The sequence below is a fragment of the Cygnus olor genome, chromosome 2, assembly GCF_009769625.2.
Source record: "Cygnus olor isolate bCygOlo1 chromosome 2, bCygOlo1.pri.v2, whole genome shotgun sequence".
NCBI classification, from domain to species: Eukaryota; Metazoa; Chordata; class Aves; order Anseriformes; family Anatidae; genus Cygnus; species Cygnus olor.
This window is the reverse complement of record NC_049170.1, coordinates 138,606,858-138,628,860: the sequence shown is the minus strand read 5'-3', so window position 1 is coordinate 138,628,860 and position 22,003 is coordinate 138,606,858. Positions and strand designations below refer to the sequence as shown.

Here is a 22,003-nt window from a genome sequence, read left to right as displayed (position 1 = left end):
CAGCGTTCTCCTGGAGTGGGCCAGCAAAAAGAACTTTGAGCCTAATGAGACTTTCTATGATTTGAGATGTGGTACATGAAAGGATGTGTCAGGGAGATAAAATAAAGTCCTTAAAAACACTAAATATTGCAGCTTTGGAAGGGGAAAGGACTGTTGTGTTTAGTTTTTGAAGAAGAAATGAGAGAATAGTACTCAGAACTAGGGATAGAGAATAAATGAAGACATTTTATCTGTCAGAGTTGCTTACATTACATCTCATGGTGTTTTGAGATTTGCTCATTTGTAGCAATATATTATTTTTCATGGGATTCTAGTATTGTCATGACAAAAGTTCTCTTTTCAATAACGGAGATTATTCAATAACTGGGATATAACATAAACAAATTCTTTATCTCATGGTTGAAACGGACCATGAACCAGTGGTGTGGTCAGGAGGCTGATTTTTTTAATGATTCTTGCAGGCTTCCTGGTCCTATTCCAAGTACATAGAAGCCTTGGAGCAGGAGAGAGTACTCCTTAAAATGCAAGAAGATCTGGAGAAAAATTCATCATCATTCTTTACAGGTTGTTATCCAAGTTCTGTAGTTTATGAGGACAAGCTTAGCTAAAATTCTCTCAGTATAAGGACTTTGTTTGCTCTTCTTTGGAGTTGCATTCATAAACATCTGCCTCTCTTATGCTATCTGCAGGAGAGTTGCTTTCTGCACCACACTGATGAACAATTTTTCTACAAAAGGGAAAGTGAAAGTTGCAAGGTACCAGTATTGCCTTTACTGTACAGGCCCTGTTGCAGAGGTGAAGATTGGCCATTTCTTCATTCTGCACAGTAACACAGCAGTACTGTTTGAGTCACACACAAATTTCACATTCATGGCTTCTTGTACTTCAGCAACTTATATACAACCCAAGAGATTAAACTTTTTTTCACCAGTTTGTCAGTATGCAGCGTGCTTTCAGGACTTGTACGAGGCATTACCTTGTGCTTCTGTGAATAGCCTCTTACCATCTTCCTCAAAGATAATATGACCTGTTTGTTCCTTAAATAGCTCCACTTACCAGTAGGGCTAGCAACAGCACTATGTGATATTAAACCATTCAGATTCACATCATTTCAATTTTCTTTTTATATACAGGTACCTCATCTAAATCTTTCATGAAGGCTAGAAACTCTGAAAAATCCACTATTTCTCCGAAGAGTAGCGTGACTTTGGAGAAACGCTCAGATCTTCCCAAAGAAACAGAAAGTGAGTACCAGACTGCCAACAAGTGTGCTTTGAAATTTGGATTCTTAAAAGCTAGTTTTCCTGCTGTCAGTGCTGATGCTCATTAGTAGTGAGCTGTCCCATTCCAAATCACGTTTAACTGAAGCTGTACAGCCTCAACATGAAGGCAAGATTATTTTTTACTCCAACCACGGTAAGTGGACCTAATGTTGGCCAGATGGATTTTTGTTGCAAAATGGCAGTCTCTGAAATGTGGTTATCTGGGCTTTCCAGTTAAAATATTTTAAATCAGAGCATGGGATGACTGGAGTAAACTCAGACCCCATGGAGTCTGGCAAAGACCTGACACAGATCTAGCAATAGATCATCTCTGCCGAAGCAGATTAAACATTAGAATGGGAGAAAGAAGTAGGACAGCAAAGAGATCTGTTAAAAACAGAAAAACAGATTTTGCTTCAAAGCTTGGATTTCTAGATGAAAGAATCCCCTGGAGAGTTTTTTAAGCCTGTGCTGAAATTAGATAGACTTAAAAAATAATAGAACTTGGATTATTGCTCCCCTTTCTTCTCTGTTTCTCCTTCATCTTCTATTTCTGTACTTCAACACTTCTATTTTAGGCAAATAGGTGTCCAGCCCTCCCTCATCCTCCTAAACTTGCCAATGCCTGAATACAGTCTTCTTGTGGCAGCGTTTTTTGTATGTGGCTTCAGGAAGAAAACCACAGCATTCCTCATTCTTTTCTTTCCTCATGTTCTCTTTCTGCCCTCTCATCACCTCTAGCTGCAGGTAAAATTCATTCAGTTGTGTTGGACCTTATGCCTCTCTGCAGATATTACTATACTTCATGCATTTATGCCTTTTTGCACTGCAGTTCTGCTTCACGTGCAATTATGTCAGCATGGGGAGTTCTTGTGCAGGGTCTTTGGTTCTTCCCTGTAGCTGAGAAACCTCCAGCTGGGCCCAGTGCTCAAAGGGGCCTGCAGTCTTTTCTGCAGACCAAACCAGCAGTCCCTGGTCCACCTTGATTTTCTAAACCTGAAAAAGGCATTCCTGACAGGCACCAGGCTAACGAAATGAGAAATTAGAGGTCTTGAGAGGTTTGATAGGTCTCTCCCACTAGTTTCAGCTACAACCCATTCTCCAAGCCCACTGGAAATTTGCCTGCTCTGTCTCTTCCCAATAGCTCGTGTTCCTGCTGTCTCTGGGTGGTTTCCTCTTTTTCCCTCATGACTCTCTGGTGGCTCTCCTCACCCGCTGGTGACTCTCTCTGGTGGCTCTCCTCACACATCATAGTGATCTGGTCACTCTGCTGATGGGGCAAAACACCTGTGAAAGACCACTGCTGCTTTTGATGGGACAGCGTCTCTCCACTTCGTTACAGAGAAAGTCATGCCTTGTGAATTGGGTATAAATGGCAAAGTTTTGGTAGTGGTGGGCTGCAGGGGTGACCTCTGTGAGGAGAGAGCAGGGGCTACTGGGCACAGCTGATACCACCAAGGTCAGAGGAGGAGGAGAAAAAGGAGGTATTCCATGGCGGAGCAGATACTCCCTGCAGCCCAAGTAGAATCACACTGGAGCAGAGGGAGAGTGAGAAGGATGAAGTGGCAGAGAGAAACTGCTGTGTACAGACTGAAGCCTCCCCCCTTGCACTGCCCATTGCCTCACCAAAGAGGCTGTGTGTGACCCACGGTGATAACAAATAGGGGAGGAGAGGAGCTTTGGAGTGAACTTGAGCCTGGGAAAGGAGGAGGAAAAGTGTTTTCCCTAAGTGCATCCACGTTTCTTTCTCCCGTTTTGTTTGTTTTTGTTTCCCACTACCCAAATCAGTAGTTATTTATTCTAAATGGCAACAAATTAAGTTAATTTTCCCACTTTCAGTCTGTTTTGCCTGCAACAGTAACTGATAACCAATCTCCCTATCATTATCTTCATACACAAGCGTTCTCTCTCCTGCTCTTCCTGTTTTCTCCCCTCATCCTGCTGGGGGCAGAGTGAGCAGCTGTGGATGGGAGACGTGATAGCCAGGACCAACCCATCACACCTTGTTTCTCAGGTGCTTTGTTACACTTTTTGATACACTTGTTGAAGACTTGTTCTGACTATTTCAAGTGGCTGCCGCACAGCAATGATATTCTGATACCTTTTGCAGGCAGATTAAAATCTCTCTGAGGAAGGAAATGCAGAGACATTCACCACAGGTGGGCAGAAGACACAAAACTAATGTGCGTGCAAGGTTTGTACTTAATTTCCAGAGCAAAGACAACGACTTCAAATATTATTAAGAACCATGAGGCATTAGTCAAGGGTAGAAAAGAAACATCTTCCAATACATTCCCTATCAACATGATTGTGAAACTGACTCTTGTGTCATTTATTAGTTTAACGGTACGCCTTGGAGGCTCAGCTTAGAGCAAGATTCCACTGAAGTATGCACAGCACAAACAATTACGTAGTCTTGGTCCTAATGATCTTATAACCAAGCCTAGTTCTTCAGCGCCTAATCTAATGAAAAAGTAAAACACTGCATTAACTGATAGCTCTGAAGCAGAGTGTCTCAGCATGCTATGGTCTCAGTACTGCAATTCACACAACTTCTGGTCATCAAGAATAACCCATGAAGTGTCTGAGCTATTCTAAAAACAAACCCTGTTGTGGTTTGTTCCCAGTCCAGTCTGATTCATGGTCCAAAGTACACCTTCTGCCTCATTTCTCAGTTTCGATCCACATGAAAGACTCAACATATATCAGGACACCGATCTGACTGATAATTTTTGCAAAATGTCATTCTTCCCAAGGCGTAATTCACTGGTAGGCTGCAGGAATTCATAGCTCTTGGGTAGCTCTCCCTTCTTTCTTAATTCCTTTTAAAACTTTAAGAGTTGTAAAAAGAGCTGGAACAGAGTTGATACTGGGGAGTGAAGTAAGGGCAGGGGCAGAATTAACTGCTGGGCAGGGGACAGGATGATGATAGACCTCTCCACATTTTCCAGACCACTTTAAACACCAGTCCCTAGCCACAGCATTGTCGGCTCTGTTCTCCTCTGCATGTGGGTAATGCATGTAAGAGAAAGGCAGATCAGGGAGCTCCAGCTTGCTGAGTTCCTGACAACTTATCCCAGAGTTAGGGATGGGATTGTCTTCTGCGCCCCCTCCCAACATCCTGGACAAGAAGAAGGAGCTACGCAGCCTTCCGTGAGTTATCAGAAGTCAAGGACCTTCACGTGGAGCTCTTAGATCATCTGGCTAAGGACAATTCATGAGTGTTTTCCTCTTCAGTGTGGAGTGACAGCTAAAGACAACTGATAGTCCTTTTCTTTTTCACTCTCCAAACAGAATTGTACGGGATTTCCATCAGAAGTTCCTTTAGAGAGCCTGGCAGGGAAGGAACACATGCATGTTTATGGCTATAGCTCTTCTGCCATATAACCTCACAGAAAGAACATGGGAGATCACTGTTTTGGTTCCTACTTTCCCTACAGTTCACATACAGAGTTTGCTTCATGCTTATCTCTGTTCCTTCTGTGTTTGGGTTGTTTGCTCACAAGGTACTACCTGAGAAAGACATCTTGAGTAGAAGCCCCAGCAGGGGAGTAAAACTTAAAGTTCCTGTTCCTGTTTTTCATGTTATCCCAAACTTCACAGATGCACTGAACTGTAATGCTCAGTACATCTGAGGAGGGCGGAATGCAGCATCTTGCAGTGAGCACAGCACATGTGCTGTCTTGTGGCCTACCACTCATTAATGTGAAAGGCAAAGAATCATCATGAAATGCCACAAATGCAGTGCTGTATGTCAGTCTGAAAAACATATGAAAGGCCACCTTCTACTGCTATGGTCAGTACACTGCATGCAACCAAACGCTGGAGCACAGCAGTCAGTTTCTGTTTTGTTGTATTCTTGCCTTCGTGGCATTTTGAGACAGATAAATAACGTGTAGACAATGCTTATCTTATGCTGGTAGCTTTTACTTGAATCATACTTGGATTACTTATAAAATGAAAAAGATTATCCAGATATTTGTCACAGATGATGCATTTCCTTGCATGTTTCCTTGCCTTATAAAATTGTTTGTGAAAATTTACCAGCCCTCCTCCTGCTGAAACCGCTGCCCTGGACAGTAACTGTGATTAATACCGTACACATCTATCACTTAAAAACAAACAAAACCAAAAAACAGACCATGTACTTCATGTACTTCCATGAGTGGGTAAAATTCTGCAAACTGGGTCTATTCACTCGAAGTTCTGCAAACAAATGATAGCCCTCAGTCCAGTCTGCAGTTCTGTCTCCATGTTAACTGAAATATATATATATGTGTGTGTGTGTGCGCATTTATAGCCCATTTCTCTGGGCTAAATGGTCACTCTGTGTCACTTCAGGAATGTACAGTACTACTGCCTTTTTGTCTTGTTCTTGAGATACATTCTCTCTAAGGTTGCTGAGCAACCACCTAAGTGAGCCCAGCAGTTTTAAGGGACTAGAAAAGTTTCAGTCAAAAACTCTAGCACCTCTCTGTTTAGATAAATAAAATTTTATTCCTTCTTTAGCTTAACTATGTATACTTTGGGAGTTTCAGAATTATATAGCACTGTAGTAGAACAACAGTTCTGTGTGGAACAGAAATAAAAAAGCTCTATTTTTAGAAACCTGGAAATGTAGATTTTTTTTCTGGATGGATCCGTGCTTTGGTGGAGTTCAAAATATAGAATCTAATAAAATACAGAGTGTAATCAGACTTTTGTTGTTTACTACCAAGTAATGCAACATATTGGAACTATTCTGAAATTTTTTAAACCATCATTTGGATTCATAAATATTTAGACTTAGATGCTATTACTGTGTATTTCACTTCTCTCTCATCAAACTTGTCATTTTTATTAAAATATTTTACAATCTTTGCATGCCAGACACAGCCTAGCTTAAAGGACGCAGTCCTGAAATCGATCACTCAGATACTCCTGATAGCAACACAAACTGTGACTTACTCGCCTACGAGCCTCAATGCAGTTTGCTTTGACTTCTTCCTGCTACCGCACGACACAAAGCATCAGACTATGGCATGAATTCCTGAAGTTATGTAGGGCTGGATTATGTTCTTAAAACGCATTCTTAACATAGCTTACAAGTGCAGTGGTAGTGGTGGTCACCAGGCCAGTTAAAAAGGAGTAAAATGCTTTCTTCGTTGTATCTGTACAATGATGCTGTGCCATTCCCTCTGTACTCCTTGAAATCTTTTTTTTTTTAGTGACTGTTTTTTTTTTTTAATGACTAATAATGGGAATGGTTTTACACAGTGAGCTGTAGATTTATTTATTGCTTTCAAGGTGTGGAAATCTAGATTTAATCATCAGGCACTGAGATCAGCAATGAAGAGAGGTGCTTTGCAGGCAGCAGCAGACCAGATTTGCCAGACCCAGCTTCTACTGTTGTTTCTCTGATTAAATAGCACAGGGTAGCCCAGGGCAGGTTGTTTCTGCCATGCTTTCTACATCTTTTACATGAGAATGATTACTGTGAATCACTTTGCAAACGTTTGACTTCAAATGAACAAACAAACAAAAAGCAGCATGCATTAGTGAAGACTACAGATGAAGCATCTATGAATCAGGTAATTTTATATACGTGGGACCCTCCGTTTCTGGCTGAAAATTTCCGGAGCACTGAAAAATGACAGGTGTCCCGTCATTGCTCCGTCTGTGCCTTTAGCCTCATACAGTATTGCAGACCTGGAGAAATTTTCTATCTTCTGTCACTTGTACGTTTGTGAAATGGCAGCCTCAATCCTGCCCAACCCTACTGCTCTAGTCAAAACTACTGACTTGAGCTTATTTTTTAATAATTTTTAATTAGTGTGTGTGAGCCTGTGTGCATGCGTAAAAATGATTGAAAATGAACCAGGTGCTTCAAAGTTCTGTTCCAAACTCAGAAAAGACAAACCTTATGTTATTTATGTTTCTAATGTTAAATCTCATCACCATGTAGCTGCCAATGCCAATGCAGTTGCAGTAATCCAGCTTCAATTTGACCTGTTTAAACTGTCCCATTACATTCAAATGATATTTTTTGTTTCTGCTTTCTTACAGAAATGCTTTTAGTCAGTCACTGTGAATCATGCCTGAACAGAGCTAAGATGGGGTTAATTTTTTTATATTTTTTAAGCTTATGGAATGTTGGTTTTAATACATTCAGTAGTTGCTGTAAAAATGTAGGGAAAGACAGGTTTCAACAAAAATTTTAGATCTGGATCTGTACTCACAGTTCAAGGCTACCTCTAATGGCCTGATTTGGAGCTTTCCCAGGATTTTGGAGAGTTATAATTCACATCTGTGTTTCTAACTCCTTCATGCATGGTTGTTTGAATGTGCACTTTTGGAACAGGTCCATGTCTAATAGGCTAAATTGTAGTTCCCAAATCAGAAGCCACATGGTACTGCTATATAGTTTTTTATTTTTCCTTTTATTATGTAGCCTTCAAACAAGGTTCTGTCAGTCTGGCACACTGCAAAACACCAAAACCTACACTTTCTACCTACCTGCTAATGAACTCATACATTTTGAATTCTACCAGTGATTTAATAAAGCATTTACACAATGGCCACAATGGATACTTCTCTGCCAAGTAATAATTTCTCAGAGTGTTAGAGCAGATTGTAATTACGCAGGACCCATTAAGCTGACACAATACGTTACGTGTAGTCAAGGTATAGATTAGATTCTCTCATTTTTAATATTCATTGAGCCAAACTAATTTATATCTCAAGCGCAGGCTGCATTTACTTGGATTTTCTCCACTAATTAAAAATATTCAAGTTTCATGGTAACATATGTGAAAGTGTTGACAACAACGTTGCTTATTCCACATGTTAATTATGTATTTGTTCAGAGTGTGCCGATGAACTATGTGCACTTCTCATGTTAACTTTTCATTTCATGTCAAAAGCAAATGTAGTAAGTGGATTTGTGCTTTTAATTTGAGAGACTTCTTCTTCCTCTAAAACAATCTTGTACATGATTCCTCTGTACCACGTGCGTTTGAAAATCTTTTGTTGGCAATAAGTTTAAGAAGAAAGTACTGCTCTCTTCTCAGAAAAGGACTTTTCAACAAAGCAAAGCAATTGTGCCATTAATGAGAAAGTTAAATGAAACAAATGACACGACAAGAAAAAAAACACAGCATCACACTCAAGGAATGCACAGGCACACAATAGCTTAAGCAATATTCCCCATCTGTCAAAGCCAGTAAATACAGAGATTTCATTGGAAATATTCATTAAAATCGTCTGCGGTGGCTGTGGCTCAGTAAATGCGATCAACCAGCTTTTAGCATTCTTAGTAGTTTTCACCTGTAGGCAAGCAAATGAATTTCATCCCAGCTGTAGACCCAACTGAGCAGTATTGGTTTTGGAAGCCCCAACCCCTGATTTTAAATACCACTCATTCCTGAAAAAGGTATTTTGGGAATCAAACCTGTTATATCTCTAGAGTAATTTACATCTTTACAGTTTTGTACGTGTATAGCTGTGTATATGTGTCTGAATTCTATACTTCACAGGTTTGTGTGTGTTTGTATGCATAAATATACACTATATGCATATATGCATAAAATTAACTTGCTCAGTAAACTACTTGACTGTTATAATGACATAGGATTTAATCTCGATGTACATCACCATTTTCCTAATACAATTTTCCAATGAGTTGCTTCCGTATAATTTTTTGAGAATGAATGTCTTTTGTTTCATTAAAATGATTTATTCCGTACTCGCATTTCAGAGGATGAAGCCCTCATGCTTTCTTTGTTGAGGAATATGGCTCTTCCCAGAGGTATGCGTGGCTGCTGGGAAGAGAAAATTAGTACACTTTTCAGGAGTTCATTTTGCTCTAGAAAGCATATATGAGAAAAAATTAACTTTCCCTCTGTTTTTTCTCCCGAATGAGAAAGTAATTAGCAGCACATGTTGGGCCACTCACTAAAGATTACAATAAATGATTTAGTATTTTCAAGCTAATGAACCCAATACTTGATCTAAAAATGTCGAGTATATATGATTGTGTTCATCTTCCAGTTATGACCTTCCAGGTCAAAGATCATCCTAACTCCTGGCTGCTGGATCCTAAAATTTGCAGAATTTATTGAAACTCACTCTCTTAAGTTGTGTCTCCAGAGGTGCTCAGCACCTGGCAGTAGTAGGTCTTCAGAAAGTTATCCAAAGGACTGAAACAGATTTTTTTTTCTCTCTGAAAAAACAAACAAACAAACAAACAAACAGGGAAATAGCACTGCCTTGTCATGCAGCTCCACAACAAAGAATATTAAAAGACAAGGCAAAACACAATCAAAACACAAAAATACATAGACTCAGTTGGGCTTGCCAAGGCAACGTAGTACTAATCACAGATTGTATGCTGAGACACTAGCTAAGCATTGGAATAAACCGCCCAGAGAGTTTTTGGTATCCTTATTGTCATCAGAGGGGTTCTAAAAACAGATAAGGTATGTACATCTGCCAGGAACAACTAAATATTTTCAGACCCATACTGGGGCAGGGGAGTGAGTAGATGAATTCTTGAGGGACTTATTTTCTCCGAATCCGTACTCAGGTTGTTCTGAACGCAAAAACTTAGCCTCTGCTAAGGAATATTACGACAGTCAAGGGCCGTGACACTTCATTTGCTCTGCACCCGAAACTCCCACTGAAGCCAATTATTCAATCTAATTTAACAAAGACCACAGCTTCTCTGGCTGTGCAATTGTTGGTAACCATCAACAAACTGATTCATCTACAATTGGGCCAAATGTTACAAAATCTGTTTCTGAGTTCTTGTTTGTACCCCCTTCATAAGATTACACCAAAATTAAAGCATGCAGTACTTGAACTAACTTCAAAGGCTGAGCTTGCACTTCTAGCTAGTTCAGCCTTTTTATTGGTTCATGTTTTCCATTTGGCTTCAACATCCTGTTCTTTACTGATGCCCTTCTAGAGTTTCATTTACAAATATTACGTCCCTGGTTAGTGAGCCATGCTAATTAATACTGTGGTGGAGGCTATGGATTATAGTAATCTTATGCCTCCTGCTTGGAAAAATGCTGCAATTTTTCCACCCATTTACATGTAATGCCGTATTGAACATAGCCAAATTTGTCTTAGGAAAATGTATCCTGAACTCATTTAATCATAATATATTTAACTAAGGTTGTTTATGCTGTTATCTATTGCCAGTTTTGCTAATCATGAAGCTCAGAAATTTCAATGCAGTAGAAACGTGAGACCTACAATATCCTAATTAGATTATTTCAAACAAAACAGTAAAGTTGAAACAGGCTGGTTTCAGTATACATATTTTTAAAAGTTTATGCCAATAACAAGTTTGTTAAAAAAACACCAACAGATGATTTGACCGCTTTCTGGAAGCCTCACACTTCTCACTGTGCCTTACCTTTCAAACCTGGGACCACAACCTGACCTGGATGGAGCTCCACCAGGGATTTTGTAGCCAGAGACTTCCTGACTGCTAGCACTTCATGGATTGCCGAAGTTATGCCTGTAAAAAAAATAAATAAATCTGTTTTATATACAGTACCAACCAATATCAAATAAAAGTTATGAAACCTTTACACAACATAGCAATCCTAAGTTTACAGGTTCTTCCAACACCAGAATAAACAAAAGCAATGTCATTTTTTAAGAAGAGGCGGTATCTTTTATTAGACCAGGTGACGTAAGTGGAAACAACGGACAAGCTTGCAGGCTCTCAATTTGTTCATCAGGTCATAAATAGGTCAACTAATACATCATCTTCGGGGTACTTGTTATTTTATTTCTGTTTTTAATTGCGTTCATAAACTCTCTTTTCACAAATGGACAGAATTTGGTTGACATGACTCCCGTGTGATGATACAAGGCATACCACGAGGCACACAACAAACCTGCAAGAGATGTCCCAGCCCCAACCAGATTGTCATTGCAGACCCAGAAAGGAAAATTTGCCAACATCCTGTAACACTTACCATGTCATCACCTCGACATGAATTAAAAGACTGAAATGAGAGGTTTGTAAGCCTATGAGAAAAATGTTTAAACACTTGCTATAGAAAATGACTGCAAAAGTGCCACTTGAAACATGCCCTTGGTCAGTCTTTTTTGACAGAATGAGCAAAATTTCAGGTGTCCCTCTCCCAGGACTCAGTCCCTAAACTGAGCAGGTTTCTGTGCTCTCCGTGCAGCACCCTGTGGGAGCTTGGTCCTCTGCTGGTACACGGAGCCACCGGCTGCCTAGGGTAAGCAAGCTGAGTCTAACCAAGGAAGAGAGGCAAAGGTAGCACCTTGAGAAGAGCACAGATCTGCTATTTGAAGGAAGCTTTCCCACTTCACAGACACTGCTTTACGCCCGCAGATATGTTGGTCTGTAGTTTTCTGTCAGAAAACAAAATGATAGCTGGATGAACGGCAGCAGCTAGCAACTTTCTGTTTCCTAGAAGTCAGATGATCACTGGTTGGGTCTAGGAAAAATAAAAGCCAGCAAAAGGTCTGGTCTAAGCCCTGTTAAGGTATGAAGGACACTGCCTGTTTCAATGTCTTTGGACTACTGAAATGTATCCATGCATCTTCCGCTCAGACTTACCGTAAAGCATTTATAATCAAGGAGGAGAGTACTGGCAAATGTACTAAGTGCTTGCGTGCATGGACTCACTGGGATTTCTGGGCAGGCCAATGCAGATGCTGTCTTCAGTATGATAAAGTTTGCGTGTATGGACTCACCGGGATTTCTGGGCAGGCCATGCAGACACTGTCTTCAATATGATAAAGCTTCCATATGGTAGATGATGTCTAGAGCTAGAGAATTTTGCCTCCTGTGAAACAAAACCACGTTACAGCACATCAGCCAAACTGTGCTTTGAAAAGGAGCGTGACAAGCTAAGCTTGGCCTTTTTGTGTTGTGGGCCTTGCTTTCATTTTCAAAAGGAGGAACTCTGTTCCCAGGCTGCTCTTACCCGGGATGCTTTCTGGAGCTGAACCCAGGCTCAGGATGCTCGTGGCCTCCTTTTGATGGGCTGCCATTTGCTGAGGTGGGCCGTAGAGACTGCAACGATTGCATGTCACGATTTTATGTGTTCACTGATTAAAATTAAGATTGGAGTATTTGTCTGTATGGGTGGTTTAACTCCACAGGCTCCTGTCTGGAAAAACAAGGACGAGGAATGAAAAAACTTACTCAGAGTAAGGCATCTCTCAGCAAATACCGAGGAGCGGAGGAACAGCACAAAAACATTGTTTTTGATGACTTTGTTTCCACTGCAGACAAACTACATAACGTTTAAAACCCCAAAGGAAAACAGAATCCTGGCATCATTCAAAGGGATTTGAGCAGGGAACAGGGACTGGAAGGAGGTGTCTCTGTGGGTGTGTTTTTGTTTTTTATTTTTGTATTTTTCTTTTTCCTAAGAAATCAGATTATAATGTAGAACTTTTTGGCAAGTTAGACTTGTCTAAGCTAAACTTTTAGGTAAGAACATGTGCATAGTTTGGTTTTAAAACTCCAGTTAATCTTAGCAATGTTTGCCTGTTGCTAAAAAAAAACAATGTATTTGTTTCAGATAGGCCTTCTGAACCCGGAAGACTTCAGAGTAAGAACAATTAATACAGAACCATATGCCAATTAAAAAAAGTAAATAAACATCACACAAATATTAATGTCTAAGCTGTGGGACCTGGTGTATTTTCTAGTTTTCGTGCCTGAATGCAGACATAAGCCATGCCTTGACTGCTGGTTGGGAACTGGGAAACAGCTGAGTCTCTTTGTTTAACAATATAACTCATGATGGTACCAAGCACAGAATCCTTCGTGTAATTATATCACCATTTGAAGTGTATAAATTTACCAAAATCTGTCTCTTTACAAGTTGAACAAAGCTTAAGAAATTACTTTTTTGAGATTTTTTTCTATCTTCAGAAGCATGCATAATATCAACAAAGGCTTGTGAAATCCTTGTCTGCTCCATTTATTCTGATTTGAACTTTTGCCTTTTTTCTCCTTTGTTTATAATGCCCTTTTGGAAGCCTGAAAATACTATTTTCCCTACTAATTTTGAATTTTTCCATTTAGGAATAATTGATTCACCCTTAATTTTTGTATAGCTGCCATTCCAATTTTGTTAAATAACTTCTTGTGCCACAATATCTTTGTTTGTTCCACACCACTCTTGACTGATGTCAACACAGCTGTAGCAAAAGAGTATTTAACTTGTTAATTTCTGGCACAGAAATGGGATGAAGACCACAAATGTATTCATTCTCATATGTGGCATATAGCTACCAGTTAGCATTTTTTTTTCTTTTGTGACAGAGAGGTAGATATTATAATAAACTATTTAGGAATGCAGCTGGCTCAGGGGATTGCTGATGTCCCATGTGATCTTTTTTTCCAGTGGAGTTTTGGTTCTAATTTGATCCAGATTATGAGTATCTAAAGACTCTTTGTGGCATATGCAAAATCACTTGACTGTCACAGCCCTGTTCCGAGTCGGCTCCAGTCCACACCGCAGAAAGTACAATCCCAAGTATCACAGCTGGCACTCTTTGTGGAAAAGACAAGGATTCACTGCCTAATCTTTCTCTCACTAAATTCAGAGGTAAACTTTATTTATAAGTTCGATGCAGCATGAGCAAGAAATGGTATCACATTAATGCCTGCTTTCCTTAAAAAATGATCCCTTTCAAGGAAACCATGAAGAAGTGTCAATTGTTGCTGATGCTCCAGTAGTATGCAGAGGAAAGAGGACTTATTTTGGAAACTGTGGCACCTTTTGGTCAAACAGTCCTGATATTCAGGTACAAAACCCAACTGGAACAGGTGTCGGAAGCCCCACGGACTGCGTGGACTGGGAAGGAGACAACTGCTGTTGCCTGTGTGTTGTACGCCTCAGTGTTTTCAGAAGATTTATTTCCTTTGATGCATTTTGGATGTTTGGATGTCTGGAAACACATTCAGCCTTATAATCCATTCAGAAACCAGCAACTCTGTGCACTGACTTAACAAAGCTGGTTACCTCTGCCTGCCTTCCATGGCTCTTCCTCTGCTGTATCCTGTACCCCTTTTTATCCTTTATTTGCACAGTCCTGAACTGCCCTTCATGCAGAACAATAAGAAGCTGGGTGTATATTCCACAGTAATGATGCCAAAGCATAAAAACAAGTAGCTTTTCAATTAGCATCTTAACTATAACACAAAGATGCCTGGCCAGCAGTATCTCAGGCACATGGGGAAACGTCACATAGAAAAGAATTTAATGACCTGGCCAGCCATGAAGTAAGCTATTGAAAAAAGTCATCAGATCTTCTTATACGCAGACCTAGGTCCATCTACCAAAACACTGTCTCATAAACACTGTCATTTATAGGAAAATTCCTCACGTGTAATTTACAATCATAGTAGCCATGAAGCCTGCTGTGCTTTTATTCCAGTTAAATTCTCTTTTTCTGACATCGTGTAATATGAGGGTGGGTTTATCAGAGCTTTACAGACCTCCTAGACAACTTTGTGGCCATTGCTCTCCTGGTCACATTGAATGCAGTCAGCAGTGCCCTTCTGGTGTTTCCTTAGGCCCTCACAATCCGGTTGTGCCTATATCTTGTCATTCGTTCTGCATGCTGTCACTAACATTTGCCTTTTTGTATTAATCCATACAAGAAAACACTCTTGGACAGCCATTCTTCAGTTTGGTATCAGTTACTGTAGCAGACTTGTCTTTGGTTTGAGAAAGGCTGTTCAAATTAGATCTATTCAGAAATGCTGTTGCAAAGACTGTTCCCCCAGCTTGCTGCTGGGGCTGTGTGATTTCTCTCCACATTTTCTACTGACACCTTCCTCTGTTTCATCTCGCCAAACGAAAATCCCTTCTCCTCAGTTTTAGGGGCCTGTCTCCTCTGCCATTTGAAGTCAGGGTCCCCTGGCTTTGGCAAGGGTGCATAAGGCTTGAATGAATGCTTCACTGCACGGGAGGCTTTCACGGCAGGAATTTACAAGATTGAGTGTAAAACCCATGGAGTTTTGCTAGGAATAAAGTGAGTGAAAACGGACAACATCACCACAGGCAGGTGGTGATGAGGTCGAAACCCGCGGCACCACACCATTTCCAAGAAAGGTCCAAAGAGAGGATGCCTAGAAGGGATTACAGTTTATTGTGAAGCTTGCCCTTGGCAAACTCTATAAATATTATTCCACGTTTTCCAGACGGCAGCGCTTTGTGGAGCATTCCCTCCCCCCGGCCCCCCGCCTCAGCCCAACGCGCGCGCGGCGGGGCTTGAGCCGAGCCGCTCCCCGTAGCCGCGCGGCCCCGCCTCGCGCATGCGGGGTGGCGGCGCCGCAGAGGGCGGGCGCGAGGACGGCGGGGGGCTCGCGCTGAGGTGAGGCCGCGCTCGCGACACCCCTCTCCCCGCCCCACCCACCTTCCCCACAGCCGCCCCCTCCCTAACGGTCGCCAACGGTCACCAACCGTCACCAACGGCCGCCAACGGCCGCGGCGGCAGCGCGTGACCTCTGCGCGTCCCTGAGGGCGGCGGTGGCGGTGGCGGCGGTTTCCCCTCAGAGGGGCGGCGGGCACCCTCTGCCAGCTGGCAGGGCCGAGGGGTGTTTTTATTTTGTGTTTTTAGCGAAGTCTTTGCAGGTATCTTTATTTATGTATTTATCGGCTTCTGATGCATGCAGCAGACCTGAAAGGGTAGGCCCGGAAGGGAAGGAAGGGTTTAGTGCGAATTGTCTTTATGCTTGCCTTGTTACCGTGAGCCCTGGGCATAAATAATATAGGCAGGCACCTATATTCCTGTCATAATTAGCTTGCTCTTGAATGCCGTCCATTGAATACTCTAATCACAGAACGGTTGAGGTTGGAAAGGATTAAATATCCTAGTCACAGAATGGCCGGGGTTGGAAAGGGCCTCTGAAGATCATCTGGTCCAACGCCCCTGCCCAGCAGGATCACCTAGAGCACATAACCAAAAAGTCAAATAGAGAGGGGCTCTGTTGCTTATGTCAAGGTGACTTTTACATGACACAAAAATGTATGATCTTTCTAGAATAAAATTAAATAAAAATATTCAAGTAGAGCTTCTTGTCCTACAGTCCTCTTCCTTTCTAATACATACGTGTTTTTTTGTTCTTTTAGGGAATACAATCACCATGTCGTCTGCACTATTGCCTAAGCCCCAAATGCGGCGCCTCCTGGCCAGGCGGATGAAGTTTCACCTCTTAGGGGCATTTTTTGTTTCTTTCGGATGCGCAGCGTTGTACAAGGTGAGATCACTGCTCATTCAGTCATAAACTGGACGCACTAGTGTTTTAAAATTCATAATATCACTTTGTTGAGGTTTGGGTAAGCTCTTCATCAGAAGGCTTTAGTAATGTATTTTTATAAGGGTATTTTCAGAACATAAATAAATCCTCATAATCTCGAAGGAACAATGTGAACAAACTGATGCCTTACACTGTAATTAAGGTCACGCAATTTGTGATGACTTAACCTTGAGTCTCCTAGGCCTAGGCTGCTCTTGATTGTTCACACAGCTGATGCTCCTCCCGGTAACAGTAGATAGCCCGTGTCTCTGTCACGGTGTCGGAGGCTCTGGAGAGCTGTCTTATCTTTTGATTGACTTCTGAGATCTTGATAATAAACAGGATGCAAGCGCTGCCCGTTACACAGAAGCTTTCAGTATGAGAAGGGCTAGTACGGTCATTTTATCCTTTTTTCTGAGGTAGCAGGTAGAAATGGAGCTTTACATTTCCAAAAAAATCCCACTCACAGATTGCAGTTTGTTTTTTGTGGTCCTTAAAAAGCCTTCTGACAAAGATAAGAGGGGTGGTTGTTTTCAGTGCCTTTACTAAACCCTTCTTGGATCTTACAAGTTACATTTTATCACAGGCAATTAGAACATACATTCCATGAATTTCATGGAAGAACTGGGTCTTGCTTCACCCACTGAACTCATTCATTTGCAGCATTTAAATACTCAGAAAACTGTTGATAAAATATACTAGGAATTAAGTTAACATCAGGTTAACGGTGCCGATTTTGTGGTAAGCAAAGTCCATGAAGGTCAATAAATGTCTGTCAGAAACAATAAACCTGCACAGTTAAGGCTCAGCATCCACTTCTCACACCTGCTGAGAGGTGGGCAGGCTTGCTTGTGATGAGATCTGCAGTGTCTTATTTTTTAATAGTCTGTGGTTTTATGCTGTATTTGGCAGCCCCCCATTAATACATCAGTAAGGCAGTGGGCCATGTTTAGAACAACTCTGATCTCAGAAGGAATTTACTATGTTAGATGTTGGACAAACCCACCTTAGCCTTTCCTTCACGTTTTTTTGGCTTTTGGGCGTATCCTCGTGCCTCAGAGGAGCGAGTACCTGAGGTATCAGGACCACATCTCTTGATGTCAGTGAGCTGGAGGATTGGTTTGGGAGCCTAGTAAAATTTTACCAGACTTTTGCAGTTGACCTACAACGTAGCTCAAATGTGGTCAATTATTTTGGGATGCCATTTTATCTGCAGTTACAGTTCTGCAGCTGCCCACGGACATATTCAAAGCTTGCCGTAGCAATTTTTATTACATGTAAAACAATCACCAGGCTGGGCAGAGGACATTTGAGTATCAATATAGACAACGTGTATCTGGATTTTAAAAATGCAGTCTGCTTAAAAATGTAATGCACTGTCTTTTAACTGGCTTTTTAAGGTTTCAGTTTAGATGTTATTTTCCAGACCAGCAGTCAGGTAGCCTGAACTGTGGATTTGAACAGGAACAAAGCAATTTTTTACTAACTTCTGCCATTGAAGTAAGGCTTTTTAGACTGCTATCCACCGCTAAATTTATTAGCGTTAATAGCAAATAAATAAATACTGCTTGTAAAGGTTTGCAAGCTTTAATCTTCTGTGTGTTACTTTCCAGTTTGGAGTTGCTGAACCCAGAAAAAAAGCTTATGCAGAGTTCTATAAGAACTATGATCCTATGAAGGACTTTGAAGCCATGAGAGCAGCTGGTGTGTTTGAGTCTGCGCCGCCCAAATAATGGCAGCCTGCATTTCCAGGTAATAAGCTCCTCTGCATTAGAAGGGTTGGTCGAGTTGTTTCAGTAAAATAAGGTGCTTCTGTTCGGACTTCTTCCTTTTCTATCAATCAGAAAGGCTCTCCCAAAGAAAAGGGTTACAAATTGCACTACTCAAGAGACCCGTGGGCAATAAAAACTTGAAGAAATGTGGGAACTGGGAAAGGGGAGTAAGGGCAGAATGGGAGTCTCCTGAAAACCTTTTGGGTAATTTGTTTAACTCGTGTGATGTAGCAGACCTCTGCAGAGCGATGCTGGGCCTTTCCCTCTGCAGGCAGCTGCCGTCAGAACAATTCTGCCTTTGCATAGAGAGGAGACCAAGCTTTTGTATGAGACTTGCCTGATACCAGTACATTGATGCGGTGACATCTTGAATCGCTTAGCTTCGGGCTATCAAAGTCAGCTTATGTGCTGGTGGTGGCACAGCGACTGAGAAATGGGAAGGCTGTCTGCCATAGCATGGATCTCTGTATAAGAAACAGAGACAGCTTCCACACATCCTTTTGTCTTTTGACGCTCGTGAGGGGAAAGATGACAACCCATGAGGGAAATACGTATTTAGTACATATATGTACATATTTCAGTATATAAATACATGCTTTTAAAAAAAAAACACAACATGATGGCATGCAGCTTCTTTTGTACTAAATTCAGAGTTTTGCCTTACCGAATCCAGCTTGAATAGAGCTTTGATCACGGTACTATTCTTCTAGTGCTTTTTTTGTTAGAGCACTGCCAAACTTTTTTCTTCTTTACTTCTTATCATAACATCAGGGAAAAAAAGTCTTTATTTCAACCTTGTTACAGTTATTAATAAGCACACTCAGTAAACTGCACAGGCTCGTGATGTGACAACTCAACAAAGAATTCCTCCCCCCTTCTAGATCAAGATTTCTTACATTGAGTTCTCTGCTTCTCTTAAAATGACTTCAAACTAATCTAGAATGATAGCTTTTTCATTCTTTTGGAATGTTTTCATATTGTGATCATTATGTGATAATCTGTGGCTCTAATTATCCTGGCCAGCTGGGTTTTCTCAGCCTGTTTGCTTAAAGCAGCAAGATTGAATAAAATAAAACATTTGTACTTAACACTATTAATACAAAATTCTGTTGTGTGACAATCTGCAACTATCTGGTTACCGCGTAATGCAATTGTATGAAAGAAGCAGAGCTCCAGCTACTCTAAAAGATTAAAAAAAAAAAAAAAAAAAAAAGCGGCAGTCCCTTTTTTTCCTTGAGGAAAAAGTGTCTCTTCTTGAGTGATGATAAATTTACCCGGTTTTATTCTCAGTAATTCAGCCTCTCGTTTGGCCCTTGGTAATACATAGGGACTTTCTAACTTTCTTAGACACTGGAATTGCATTCTTCAGTCAGGTGGCCTTCATCAGCGTGTTCTGAAAGGCCATCTGGTGGTAAAATCATTTGAAACAAACACTGTCAACAATGATCCATGTTAAATATTTAATTGGAATCACGAACGGGATTTTTCAGTGCAAATAGAGCTCCGCTCTGTAAGCTTATGCTCCCATTTGGAACTTAAAAAAAATCAAGTTGCACATTGTGTGCACCTGTTAAAATTAAATGTTTCCTAAATATTTCTTCCATTCCTTAATTACACCAGCTCAAAAGAAAATGTGAAGGCTAAATCTTGATATGTCATTTTGTTTGAACTGCTGATGCTTTTTATTCCTTATCCTATTTATGTAAGAACTTGTATTTTTCTATAGAATAGCAGGAGAAAAGGGAAAACAATGCCACTGTTTCAAATGCTCTAAAAAGGCTGTGAAAAAGACAAGTACCCAAAACAGATGGAAGACATTTTCGTTTTCCTCAGCAATTTAAATCTTAGCTATGGAAGTTGGATGGAGGTTGAATCTGATGCTTTTTTTGGTATAGTTACCTAAAGGGTACGGTGGTCATGCATATTCTACATCTGCTCCCATTTTATTGGAATCTATTTTGTATGTGGCAGCAAATACAGTGGTTTAGCTTCATTTAATACTCACTCTGGAATCAGCACTTGCCCCCGAAACGAAGGAAACGCTAAGCAGGGAGGAGAATTCATTAGTTAAGGTGTTAGTTTGGAAGTCTGTCTGGAGTTTGTTCTTGCTGGGCACGTAGAGAACTTGGTATCGACATGTGAATTTGCAGTTTCAGCTACCTGGTTTCAGCTACCTGGCATGGACTTTGGGGGTACTGGTGATGGAAAAGAAGCACAAGTATAAATCTGGGGAGTGTCTTACCTCTGGAGCATGCTCAGCAGTACAATAAAGGGGCAAGTCATGGTGCTAACCACTTGCATGACTCTTGTCATGGAGCACAGCTGGTCTTGGATTGCATTCAGTATAATATGGAGAAGCAATTTGAATTTGGTTTTCTTCCTTCCTTGGTAGGTTGCCTACACCACTTGTTTCCTCTCTGGCTCCTATCTGAAAGTTGCATTCCTTTCTCTTTCAGACCCTTAGCAAGATTGATTCAGTTATCAGTGCTGCATGTATAGTGAATCTGACGTGCTGTGCAGGATTGTTCCAGCTCTTGATTTGTTCCATGTTTCACTTCTGTCTGCCACATGAAGGGTGTGTGAATCTTAAACTGTCAGGAAATAACAGGGGGAATTCCTCTAGACTAAACCACCACATAAACATTTCTCTCTCTTGCTTTGCATTCATACATACTAATGTCTTTACTGAGGGTATGAAGTTTGTCCAACATAACTTAATTTCTTTTTATCTTGCAGATCCTGTTCAGTCTGAGGAGACTTGATGACCGAACCTTACTTGTTCACTGAATTATCAAGTGTAATGCACTTCAGTGCATGACACACTCTAATGTATCTCAGTAAATAAAAAACGTACATCAGTGAGGCTTAATTGTCTTCATTAATGTCGAAATGCTTAAATACTGGAAAGAGCGGTGGAAAGTCTTCATAAACCGCTTTAGACAACCGAGTCTGTTTTTCTTTCTCCCAAGAATTATTTGCATCTTTGTTTTGGCCAAGTTCCGTATTTGATAACAAAGTATATTCTTAAGCAATTATGGCTGGGTTGTCTTTGCTGCTGATGGGAATGTTCAAGAGGATAGTTGTTACCGGAAGGGAGAGGCTGCGTTTCTGGAAGGGTCTCGGTTACCTCTGGCTTCGGAAGTGAGCAGACCTCGAGATGAAAGAAACTGTAGAGGAATTCTGGAAACGCACCAGCCAACCTTTGTATCTTTTTCTGGTGCCATCGTTGTGTTGCCTTCCTTATGGCAGCAAAGTGTTACATCAAGACTTAGAATCTACGCCACTGCCCACTCCTATACATGGTATGTAACTGTAATTGGAAAATGACCCCAGACTGCAAGTATATTCACATGTATTTGATGTACAAAGGGAAAGAAGATAAAAGGAGACATAATAGAAGAGGAAATGCTTACTTTAGGACATTACGGTAATGAAAATGTTTCCATGCTGCTTCTAGACACACACATCTCTCCATATCTGGAAGCAGTCAGCTGAGCACACTTAATTTTGGATACGTCCTGTAGTCCAAGACCTGGTGCTCTACCTTCTGCCTCGTTACTGGCCACTTGGAGCGTGCTTTGTGCGTTGCCTACAGCTGAGGTTGAAAATACACAAGTGATACGTAGGGCTGGAACTCCTGATTGCTGAATGGGGGCACTATGAGAGGAGTCAAAGCT

The 22,003-nt window shown here is 41.0% G+C and overlaps 2 protein-coding genes and 1 long non-coding RNA gene across 7 annotated transcripts in view; 2 read left to right on the top strand and 1 right to left on the bottom strand.

The window, feature by feature from the left end:
* RGS22 (regulator of G protein signaling 22) overlaps positions 1-4,700 on the top strand; it is a 66,294-nt gene extending 61,594 nt beyond the window's left edge. For 2 of the 3 annotated variants that reach the window (XM_040548608.1, XM_040548607.1), the window contains 3 exons: positions 462-564; positions 1,134-1,244; positions 3,373-4,700. In XM_040548608.1, the coding sequence (XP_040404542.1) occupies positions 462-564; positions 1,134-1,244; positions 3,373-3,392 (234 nt within the window). In that variant the 3' untranslated portion in view covers positions 3,393-4,700. The remainder of the gene's footprint in view (positions 1-461; positions 565-1,133; positions 1,245-3,372) is intronic. The other variant, XR_005817231.1, reaches the window with a different exon arrangement.
* Positions 4,701-7,394: 2,694 nt separating this feature from the next.
* LOC121065667 lies at positions 7,395-15,478 on the bottom strand. Of its 2 annotated transcripts, XR_005817233.1 has the most exons (5): positions 12,218-15,478; positions 11,985-12,076; positions 10,663-10,767; positions 9,369-9,439; positions 7,395-9,061 (listed from the first exon to the last, which is right to left on the bottom strand). It is a non-coding gene; the product is annotated as an uncharacterized LOC121065667 (long non-coding RNA). The 2 variants fall into 2 exon arrangements; XR_005817232.1 differs by having other exon boundaries at positions 7,395-9,439.
* A 22-nt stretch (positions 15,479-15,500) lies between these two features.
* On the top strand, positions 15,501-21,184 carry LOC121065665 (cytochrome c oxidase subunit 6C). 2 transcript variants are annotated; one of them, XM_040548609.1, is made up of 4 exons: positions 15,501-15,629; positions 16,388-16,515; positions 18,168-18,306; positions 21,063-21,184. In XM_040548609.1, the coding sequence occupies exons 2-3, from the start codon at positions 16,402-16,404 to the stop codon at positions 18,285-18,287; spliced, it is 234 nt and encodes a 77-aa protein (XP_040404543.1). In that variant the 5' UTR covers positions 15,501-15,629; positions 16,388-16,401; the 3' UTR covers positions 18,288-18,306; positions 21,063-21,184. The 2 variants fall into 2 exon arrangements, with proteins under 2 accessions (XP_040404543.1, XP_040404544.1); XM_040548610.1 differs by lacking the exon at positions 15,501-15,629 and adding an exon at positions 15,729-15,889.
* The last annotated feature ends 819 nt before the right edge of the window (positions 21,185-22,003 follow it).

What these genes read in the sequence shown, in the direction of transcription:
- LOC121065665 (XM_040548609.1), top strand. Translation starts at nt 16,402, where the DNA reads ATGTCGTCTGCACTATTGCCTAAGCCCCAAATGCGGCGCCTCCTGGCC. An exon ending in GATGCGCAGCGTTGTACAAG is followed by an intron (nt 16,516 to 18,167) that starts GTGAGATCACTG and finishes GTTACTTTCCAG; the next exon opens with TTTGGAGTTGCTGAACCCAG.